This window comes from Pseudorasbora parva, chromosome 7 (genome assembly GCF_024679245.1).
Source record: "Pseudorasbora parva isolate DD20220531a chromosome 7, ASM2467924v1, whole genome shotgun sequence".
NCBI lineage: Eukaryota > Metazoa > Chordata > Actinopteri > Cypriniformes > Gobionidae > Pseudorasbora > Pseudorasbora parva.
Genome location: NC_090178.1, coordinates 32,681,943 through 32,693,365, shown reverse-complemented (window position 1 = coordinate 32,693,365; position 11,423 = coordinate 32,681,943). Strand labels below are relative to the sequence as shown.

Genomic DNA, 11,423 nt, shown 5'->3' with positions numbered 1-11,423 from the left:
GCTAGCTATCAGGAGATTTTGGAGCACTTCATACTTCCATCTGCTGAAAAGCTTTATGGAGATGAAGATTTCGTTTTTCAGCACAACCTGGCACCTGCTCACAGTGCCAAAACCACTGGTAAATGGTTTACTGACCATGGTATTACTGTGCTCAATTGGCCTGCCAACTCTCCTGACCTGAACCCCATAGAGAATCTGTGGGAAATTGTGAAGAGAAAGTTGAGAGACGCAAGACCCAACACTCTGGATGAGCTTAAGGCCGCTATCGAAGCATCCTGGGCCTCCATAACACCTCAGCAGTGCCACAGGCTGATCGCCTCCATGCCACGCCGCATTGAAGCAGTCATTTCTGCAAAAGGATTCCCGACCAAGTATTGAGTGCATAAATGAACATAATTATTTGAAGGTTGACTTTTTTTGTATTAAAAACACTTTTCTTTTATTGGTCGGATGAAATATGCTAATTTTTTTAGATTTTTGGGGGTTTTGAATTTTGGGTTTTCATGAGCTGTATGCCAAAATCATCAGTATTAAAACAATAAAAGACCTGAAATATTTCAGTTGGTGTGCAATGAATCTAAAATATATGAACGTTTAATTTTTATTAATACATTATGGAAAATAATGAACTTTATCACAATATGCTAATTTTTTGAGAAGGACCTGTATGTGGTCTGAACCTGATTTGAAAAAAAATCAGATCTGGGCTAGATTTGAGTGTTCACACTATCTCTGAAGATGTCTGACCTGGTCACTTGACCCCCAAAAAATCAGATTTGGGCCACTTTTTCCTGCAGTGTGAACAGGGCCTAAAACAGGTGAGAGGGACACCTATAGAGTATAATTTACCTAAAGGATGTTTATGAGAAATGTGATCAAAGGCTGCACTTAGATCAGGTAGAATATGTCTAGTTAAGAGTCCAGAATCAGCTCTGTACTATCCAATGGACAAAAAACAGACTGAAATTTTTCAAGCAGGTCATTTTTTTTAAAAGGTTAGCATGAACGTGAGATGCACCAGCCTTTTCCAATATTTTTAAAGAAATGGTAGATTGGAAATTAGGCGAAAGTTGGGGAAAATTATTATGGTTAGCGCCTGCTTTCTTGAGTCTTGGAGTTATTACAGTAACCTTTAAAGAGAAAGGAGCAACACCCGAGGTGAGAAAATAATTTATAATATCTGTAACTATACCAGATAGAGAAGGTAAACAGGCTTTGATCAAGTGTGTAGGAAGTAACTGACAGGTAGAGGACTTGTCAAAGGCTTGTTGATTTTTTTTTCTCTTCTGCTTAACAAAAAAGCATTAATTTGAGCCAGAAATACTGTAAAAAGAGTATTATTGTAAAATATTACTATTGCGATTTATTATTACATTTTAAAATTACTTTTTCTATTTAAATATATTTTAAAATGTAATTTATCCCTGTAATGGCACAGCTACATTTTAAGCATCGTTACTCCAGTCTTCAGCCTCACATGATACTTCAGAAATCATTCTAGTTTGCTGATTTGAAGCTCAAGAAACATTTATTATTATGTTGAAAACGGTTGTCCTACTTGATATTTAGTGTATACACTGCATGATGATTTTCATGGTCAGTTTTATTTATCAGTTGTCACAGCTATGACATTTAACTGCAGTTAAAGCTGGAGTTAAAGCAGTGGCAGAGCGGCACTCCGAAAGCAGATGAGCTGTTTGCAGTAAAGAAGCGCATCCGGAGCCTGCGATCTCAGCTGCGCTGGAAACTGGTCGAGGTCAGCTGTATGGAGGAGGTGAGAACAGTCCTATCTAATGTGCTCTGAGAAACCACATGGTGGGGCCACAGTTCACAAAATGAACACAGCATTGACATCTCAGATGACCAGAGGCTAAATGTTGGTTTATTGGTTTGATTTTGATCTTGCACTAAATGTATGCTGATTGCATCCAATGCAAATGATCAATAAATCAGTTTGAGTTTCCTTCAGGCAGAAGAGCTGGACCTGCCAGAGATTCTTAAGAAGAAGGAGGAGATCGCTGAGACGAGGAATGCTCTTTTTCAAGAAATCAGCCATGAGAAGAAGCAATATGTATGTTTGGATGTGTATAAAGATCTTTCACATTCTTTGAGTATGCTGAGCTAAGATTCTTTGAATGAACACATAAGTAATCTGTTCCTCTGGTTTGTGGATTTGAATCGTAGTACACAAACACAGTTAAGAAAGGCAAAGAATGATATAATTCTGTTTACGGCTTTATGCCTGTGGTTTGTCATGGGATATAAATGCTGAATCATGTTAAATTAAAGGTCCCGTTCTTCGCGATTCCATATTTCATACTTTAGTTAGTGTGAAATGTTGCTGTTAGAGCATAAATAATACCTGTAAAATTATAAAGCTCAAAGTTCAATGCGAAGCGAGATATTTTATTTAACAGAAGTTCCCTTTCAAAGCCTACAGTGAACGGCCGGTTTGGACTACAGCAGGAAGTGCAGGGATGTAATGACGTCACTAGAACCGTTTGTTGACTAACCCTCCGCCCACAAGAACACACAAAATAGGGGGCGTGGTCTTGTTGCTCTCCCACGTGGAGAAGAGCGCGCATTCAGCGCTTGCATCTCCCCGTTATGGTAAGAGGCGGGACCTTTCCGGGCAAAGTGCGCTAAGCTGCTTTCCAATCACAACACAGGAAGCGCTGGCCCAATCAGAGCTCGTTACGTGTTTCTGAAGGAGGGACTTCATAGAACAAGGAAATTATCAGGCCGTTTTTAGGACAGAGGAAGCAGCGCTGTACAGATACGTAAATTGTGTGAAAAATACTGTTTTTTTTACACGCGAAACATGAACTCATGTTATATTGCACACTGTAAACATAATCAAAGCTTCGAAAACACGCGAAGAACGGGACCTTTAAAACATACAAGTAAATAAAAACATGCATTGTATATATTGAATATGTTTTATGTTTTATATATTTTGAATATGTTAAAATATCAGGTGTTAAGTAAATAATGAAGGTCAGGTTGTGGCTGGTTAAAAAAAAGTTCCTTTTTTTTATCTAATGCCTGAAATGTCCATAATGTGCTAATGTGCAGACAGTGCTGTGTGACCTGGTGAAAGGAGGCTTTCCTGAGTTACCAACGATCTTTCCAGATGCTGATATCAATGCCTATATGGTAAGTACTTGTTTTGTCAGTAACGACAAGCTTCTATTTTTGCCTAAAAATGTACATTGTTTAAAACTAGGCAGCTGCTGTTTACACTAAGTGCAAAGAGAGAAAGATGCTATTTAGAAAATACTAATAGAAAATAGCTGTATATTCTTTGCACTAAGTGTAAATAGTTTTTAGATGCTGCTTGTACTTAGTGCAAATAGTGTCGGATACAATATAATATTGTAGTATATTATAAACAGTATGCAATAATAACATATTCAATGTATTTTATATTTTATTAATTTTTATTTTGTTTAATTTATTAATTATATTTTGTAATATCATGAATAAATGCTGCATTAGGTCATTATTACTTGTCTCTAAAGCCCTCCCCTACACTTAACCCTAAACATATTGGCCCTCATTTATCAATCTTGCGTAGAAACGGGCGTATATGTTGGCGTAAGATTATGCTTACACTCCTCTCACCGCCTGATTTATGAAGCTGTGCGCACCTCTGCAATCGAGGTGTACGCAATACCTGCCCTTGATAAATGTCGCGGGTGAAAACGATCGTCATTAGAATAACACGCCCCTATATATTCAAGTCTCCGCCTCCCCCACACCCTCATTTTACGCCATGGACACACGGAAGACGGCAAAGAAGCGAAACTTCTCCGACGTGGAGATCGGGCGCGCTCAATCATCTCACTAGTCCACTAGTCAGGGCACTGATTAGGGCATAAGTCAATGGGGTGACTCCCTGATCAGTGCCCTGACTACTGTGAGATGATTGAGATGCGCCCATCGAGATCACCAGGGAAGTGGGAAAAAAACCAAATTGTTTTATTTGGGAGTTTAAAGAGTGGAATTAAAGGCACCCACAAAAACAAAATATGGACACAAATAACGAGTACTGTTAATAGTGTGGAGATTGAGAAGCGCACTCCAGCAGTTTAAATAGCTGTTTGGATGATAAATTACCATCCATCACAATGCATTATTTTACAGCACGTTTTGAAACAATTAGCATTTAATTTCGTATCACGGCACATGTATTGGGGTGTACAATAGTGATGATGATGTGATGTGGAGTAAGATTCATTCACATTAATAATTAGGCTACATGACGATTTGTAAGATTCTTCTTATTATTATGATTATTATTCTTAATGACGCTTGTTATTTAGAAGAAGAGTGTCGTTTTTATTGATTTTATTATTATTTAAAAGTAGAATGTTATTTTTATTATTTTGTCAGTCTGAATTATTTTAGTCCCAGTCCGTGCGCAGCTGCCGGGCCAGGCGGGCCTGAAACGTCAGATAAAGCGCACAGGCTCGCAACTGGAGGAATACATATGCCTACAAATCAAACGCTTTGGTAAAGCCACACAAATTAAACATTGACGTTCATGTTGCACAAAAATAAACACTGAATGTTGTTGTTGTGGTTTTTAACAGTGGATCATATAGCATATCTTGTCAGTGCGTTTTGTGGTGTTAGGAATTGTTTTTCTGCGCATTTTCACACTAACTCAAACGTGCGTACACCACCTCCTGAGCTGGCGTAGGATTTGAGCGTGCCGTACGCCAACGTCCATATTGATAAATCTCAAAGTCACCGTGGGTTTGGGTGTACACAAGGTGTACGCTGGAAATTTGGTGTACGCACTTTTGATAAATGAGGGCCATTGAATCTGCTGATCAGTAAAGTTGTCCTCAAATGTCTAGGAAGGGAGCCATGGCTTTGAGTGTTGAAATATGAGCCGCATGTGTCACGATCAATGTTGAAGCCCATCTGATCAATGCATGGACATCACATACAATTTCAATGATAGGCCTATTAAATTAAAGCCCTGCATTTATGCCCGAGCCCAATTTTCATGTCATACCTAAAACAATTTTCATGTCATACCTAAAACGCGGGCCGGGCTTCGGGCCTTTTTTTAGGCTTTTCCTTCTTTTTATATTTATTTGATTAATTAAAAGGAACAATGAGATGTTCTGTGCTGGTGAACACGAGACCATAATAGCTAACGCGACTGTCAAGATGGCTCGCACAGTGTTCAGAGTCCGCGCCAGCAGCAGCAGCGCACGTTTCTTCAGCGCAGCTGCTAGAGTTAAGGCCAGAGACACTGCAAGCGTGGTGTGAGCGTGGCGTTTCTGTTGCGTGTCATCCGTGGGGCGTCTGCTGCTATTAATGTACAGGGCTATCAATGTAGTCCGATCACTAAACAAACCAATTCGGAAGGATGAAAGCATTTCAGACGAAACCGGACAAATGTAAATGTAGCCTATCTAGTTGTTTAAACCACATGTATACATTTTACTCCTGGCAAACAGTTAAAAAAAAACGTGTGAGAGCGTGTTATGGGCTAGTAGTCAGATAGATATGATAGACATAGTAGTCAGATAGATATGATGGCGCTGCCTATAGCCCTATACTTCATGTTAAATATAAATATATTGTCTATTGATACTGCAAAGACAACGTCGGCAGTAGCCGGCCCATACCATATCCATGGTATTGACGGCAAAAGGCTACAGAATATTTTGTTCTGTATTGACTGGTTTAATATTTCAAAATCGATAATTATGTTGTTTTTTATTATTACAATTAGGCCTATATCGGCATTTATGTTAACCTACAGACTTGTAAACATGAAAATGTCATTATGTGTCACAATGTGTTATGGGCTATATGTTGTAGTCAGATAGATATGATGGTGCTGCACGCATCGCCGCAAATGACTAATGCAAGCCAACGCAAATGGCCGTAAATGAAACTTAAAATAAGTCTTAGATGCTCAAAAACACAATCATCTTCAATAAAAATGAATGAGACTAAATGATCTTACCAGTGCGCTTAGGTCGCGCTCTCTTATGTGGTCTTTGAATTTGAAATGAGCTGCTGAATAAAATGCATCTTGAATCGTTTGCTTCTGTTGCTGTAAACTCTGTTAAATGAGCATATACCCCCGGAATTGAAGATCGGATTTATATTCATTTGCGTAGGTGTAAGCTAGGCTATAAGACAACCTGCATGTTCTTTTTATTTTATTTTATTTTTTTTAGATTGTTTAGCTCCGTTTGCGAGAGCCGCGAGCAGAATCAGCCTGCCTCAGCTCGTCAAAAATGCCTTTTACTGTGGTGGTGGTGGTAATAGTTGGCGAAATTAACTTACATTGTGATGCTTGAAGTGTTTTGTATCTATGGATTTTATTAAAGTCAAGAGTTGATTTGAGAGACTAAATCGATTAAATATGCGGTTAACTCACTGTCGGCCGCTGGCCGCTTTTGGTCGTCACTTAAAAAAAATTTAAACTTTAATTTAACAAACAAAAAAATGCTCTAAACATTTTTCTAAATTAACTTAATAAAGAAACGAAACGAAATATAACTAATTTGACATTAAAAACAAAACAGAACTTTTTTAATGGCTGCACCAATGTAAAAATAAAATAAAAATACGGGCTCCAGTCGGACTCGGGCCGAGAATTTTGATAAGCTCTCGGACACGGGCCGGGCTAGGGCCTCAGCGTCTCGGGCCAGGGCCGGGCTAGGGCCTAGATTTGAGGCCCGTGCAGGGCTCTATATTAAATACCCATTAAACACTATGGCCTGGTTTCACAGACAGGGCTATGGGTTCTTTCACACTAGCAATCTTGGTGCGCACCCGAGTTCGATTGACGTCAGGGTTCAGTTCATTTGAATGATATCAAAACGATCTTCCTGAACTCGGTGTGCCCACCCGCGAACCGCACCCGAGTCTGCTTAAAGAGGTGGACTGGGGTTCGTTTCATGTGAACTGCGGTACGGTTCGCTGCTGATGTGAACGCAATCGCACTTAAACGCGGAAGTGAACCACTATTAATGACATATGAGTTAAAAATAAAAATGTGTGTTTTGTGTGTGTTTCACTCATTTACCTGACGAGCGTTGTGAATTGCACCCCCACCCCCAGTGACTAGCGCTCTGCAGAGAAGTTTATTTGTTTAAGGCTACTTTTTTTTTTTAAATGGCAGCACAAAATAGTGATTTCACGTAAAAACACGTAAACATTTGAAATGGGCTTTTATTACAGCACTGATTATTGCTATATATGTTAAATTAGAAGAATTATGGTTACCTCATGTAAATAAGAGTCTGGAGTAACACATTTCTGCTCATTTCCACATTTTTAAAATGACATCCTATCTTCTAATTTTTTTAACAGAAGATTTGAATAATTAAATATGAATAATTTCCTATCATTAAAGGGAGTGGTTCCGTGTTTTTTTTCTAGGCTTGGTTGTGTTTATGGGGCGCAGTATATAATGCCTTAATACTTCTTTTTTTTCTTATATTTTACCTTTATTCCACACCTCTTTTTCCACTGTCCTTTGAATGGCTCGTTTGCTTCCTGCTTCTATGAAGCCCATCCCTCCGAAAAACGCAATGGTCTTAGATTAGTTAAATGGCCAAATGTAGTTTCATGTATATTTATTGGCTGAAGTGCCCATTACCATTACCGGCAGAAGTCACATCTGCGGTGACTAGCAAGGGTTTAGGATGTCACCAACCCGGGAAGAAGCTTGTTTTAGTACAAACCGTCCGTTTTTGTAGACAATAAACTGCCATAACTTTAAAAGACAAAATCTCTGTTTGCATTGAACTTTCAGCGCTGTAACTTTGCAGATACTGTTTATGCTCAAGCAGCAACATTACACTAGCCTGACTAGCCAGACCCACATCAAGATGTTTGGTCTGGAAACTCACCATTGACAGGGCTCAATCCGAGGGGCGGAATAAACGGTTGTCTTTCAAACTCCCTCTGCACGTGATAGGATAGCGCTACAACCAACCAGAGCAATGAAGGTGAAACAGAGCTTGTTGATAGATTAAACATTCGCCGTATCCGGTCGGCTAAACTCCGAACACATCTTCCCTTTTTAAGAATGACTTCAGTGCCGCTCTTTGTTCTTTTCTCAGAGAAAACGTTAACTCCAAGTCTTCCAGATTCGCGGTCAAAGCTGATTCGAAAGACCGCCGCCATTCGCCAGTTTCTGTGTTTACTAGGAGCACACAAACGCAACTCGGCCGTCGTCATTATGGCCCCGCCCACCGACTCTATACACGATGTGATTGGCCCGGGAAGAGTTTGGCGATTACATTTCAGAAGGGTATTGAGAGTTGCTAGACGAACCTCACGGGCAGATTAGATTTGCTGCCGCTAGGGTGCGTCTAGATTTCTAGGCTAACATTACACACTAACTAAAGTTAAAAAAGTGAAATCGCATGCAACCACCCCTTTAAATTAAATATGAATTTATTTTTATTATTCCAGCCGACATTTTATTTACAGCAGACCATCATTCGACTGACCGTGTGAGCAGCATGTTCCCAGGGTCGTATGTGAATAAATTGCCATCCAGATGCAAACGTTTTATCACTGAGGTGGCATGCACATGTTTTTATACGGACATCCAAATGAGCAATTACCATCTAAATGGCTTTATATTACATCTTGTAAAAAAAAAAGATTTTTTAGATAAAAAAAGAAAAAGAAAATTAGGTTTGTATCAAATTAATGAAAATTTAAACATGCTAATGTGACTAGCCTGTATATAATTCTATTGTGTTTGTTTTATGTTTGTTCTGAGAAGAGAAAATACATTCTTTTCCTGACCGCAGGAAACAGGTTACAATAGCTTGTAACATTCTAAAACAACATTTGGAGGCAGTAAATACTATATTAAGGCAATACTAAGATGTGTGCCTGTCAATAAACATTAGAGCGCCACCGTCAGGCTGAATAAGGATGTTAGACCTCTGCCAAAAGTGTGTCTGATGTTTTCAGCGATTAGAATATAAAGCTTACAAAATGTTTATCATAACTAGTGTTAAGACCCAGAATCTGCCCTACCTAAATTTACAGTCAGGAGCCGCTACTGCTAGAATAGTACAGATATAGTATTGTTCTTTATGGTACTTATAGTACTTTTTTTGTAATAAGTCGTCAGTTCTGACAGCAATTCCAAAGAAGTGTTTCAATGTAATATTCACTAGGATGGAATGAAGAATTGAACAGAGGGATATTCTTTAATTTTCTGCATATGTGTGCTTTCAGAGCTCTGCAGGACTGTTAATGAAGAGCTTAGACAGAGACATGTTTGACGCAGAGCCAATGAGAGACCTGAGTGGGAGGAGACCTCTTCTTAGCACAGACTTCCAGGGGCAGAAAGTAGTCCTGAAGGTCAGTTACTATGGGATTAATTCCTTCAAATATGAAGTAGAACAACTGTTTTGATAATATTAATAAATGTTTCTTGAGCAACAAATCATTAGAATTAAATTAGATTGATTTCTGTAGGATCATGTGACACTGAAATCTATATTATATTGAAATAAAAACTGTTATTTTAAATTGTAAAAAATATTACAAGATAACTATTATTACTGTATTTTTTGATTAGATAAATGCAGTCTCTGTGAATATAAGAGACTTAAAATCTTAATTATTCCAAACCTTTTTTTTTTAACCTAATTCAGTGACATTCATGTATGGCCAAAGTATCCAAACACATTTAGTTGTCGCTGTATATTGCTGTATGTTTCTGAGGATGTTGGGTTGTTTGCAGTGCTATGCTGTGGATGAAGAGTCAGAGGTGAAGATGCTTGAACAAGCTGCTCACTATCACAGAGCACAGCAGCAGAATCCGGCCACAGCTGTTCCTCTTCTGGCGCTGTTTTGCGGCAAAGTTCTCTTCATATTTTACTATACTTGTTTCTATCTTTATTTAGCAGTACATTTTTTTTTGGTGATGTTTCTGTACCAGCTCATGCGTAATATCTGTTCTTCTGTTCTATCTAGTCTGATCCTCTGGCATACGTCATGGTACCACACTACTCTAATGGAAGTCTCAGGGCCATTCAGAAATCCTCCCCACTGTCCTCTTGTGTGAGTGCAGCACTTCCAAATATATTTGACAAACTTTACCACTTGTCTACAATGCATACAGATTAACATAAAATTATTCAAATGCACGTAATCTTACTTTATCTTAAATAGAATTGAGTCTTTATTTAGACAAAAAGTATAGAATTTTAATATCAAGGATTAATATTTATTTGATAGATTTTTAATTTTAGTGCATCCTTTACTTTTTTAACGATTTTTTTAACTAGTGTTACAGATCGTGTCATTGCGTCAGCAGCAAGCAGCAACCTTCTCCAGTTTCTGTTGAAGCCAATACAGAAGTAGCTTAAACTGCAATTCATCGACTGGCCACTAGGGACAGGCTCCAGAAGGGAGCAGAATATCATTGAGCCCCATGTTAAATATCCCAACTTTACAGGAGAAAAAAACATGTTTATAGCCTGGTACAAATTGTGGTTTTGGTCTATACGGCTAATTTGACGTCACAATCACGTCCATATTTTTTACAGTCTATGGTCGTCAGTCAGTGATGTCATATCTGCTCTGCCCTTAATTTCCGTAGAAATCATGGAAACACCAAAGACGCTTTAATTACTGACCCTAATGTCGTTGACGAGAATAGTTTTTGTGCACAAAAAAACAACTAAATAACGACTTCTATAGTGATGGGCCTTTTTAAAACAAAAATTCGAACGGTTATGAATCAACGAATCAATTCAGGACTCGGATCGCCAAAGTCACGTGATTTTAGCAGTTTGGTAGTTTGACACGTGATCCGAATCATGAATCAATACACTGATTCATAATGGTTCGATACTTTGTTTTAAAATTGGCACATCACTATATAAGTTGTTATTTCGTTTTTTTGTGCACAAAAACTATTCTCGCTTCATAAAATTATTGTAGAGCCACTGTAGTGAGATGGGCTTTGTAACGACGTCTTTAGTGCCTTTATGGGTCTTAAGAAAGGAAATGACATTGGTGTCAATGAAGGCCTTTCTGAGCCATCAGATTTCAACAAAAATATCTTGATGAACAGAGGGTTTACGGTTGTCGAACGACACGAGGGTAGTCATATTTGGGTGAACTAAACCTTTAATATAGTATTTATTTTGTTAGACTGGTGAGCAATTGTTGGATATACATGTATCAACAGAAAACTAATCATTGCTATACAGTGTCATCCTGTTTTTATTATTATGTTTTTCTAATATTGAACTAGATTACTGCAAAGTGCAACAAATGTCTCATACCAGCCACCGAGCAAACATTAGTTAACATTAGTAACACTTTAATACATTCGCTCATTCATTGACATGATTTCTGCCTGAGTCCGTCGGATTCCTTTCCATTTGCTGTGGAGGTGAAGA

General features: G+C 38.4%; 1 protein-coding gene across 1 annotated transcript in view; it reads left to right on the top strand.

Annotated features, from left to right (window-relative positions):
- Positions 1-11,423, top strand: part of LOC137083817 (serine/threonine-protein kinase 31-like) — a 46,543-nt gene that overhangs the window by 17,724 nt on the left and 17,396 nt on the right. The window contains exons 17-22 of the mRNA XM_067449767.1: positions 1,643-1,774; positions 1,970-2,071; positions 3,076-3,156; positions 9,244-9,369; positions 9,755-9,874; positions 9,988-10,074. Coding sequence (XP_067305868.1) covers positions 1,643-1,774; positions 1,970-2,071; positions 3,076-3,156; positions 9,244-9,369; positions 9,755-9,874; positions 9,988-10,074 — 648 coding nt within the window. The remainder of the gene's footprint in view (positions 1-1,642; positions 1,775-1,969; positions 2,072-3,075; positions 3,157-9,243; positions 9,370-9,754; positions 9,875-9,987; positions 10,075-11,423) is intronic.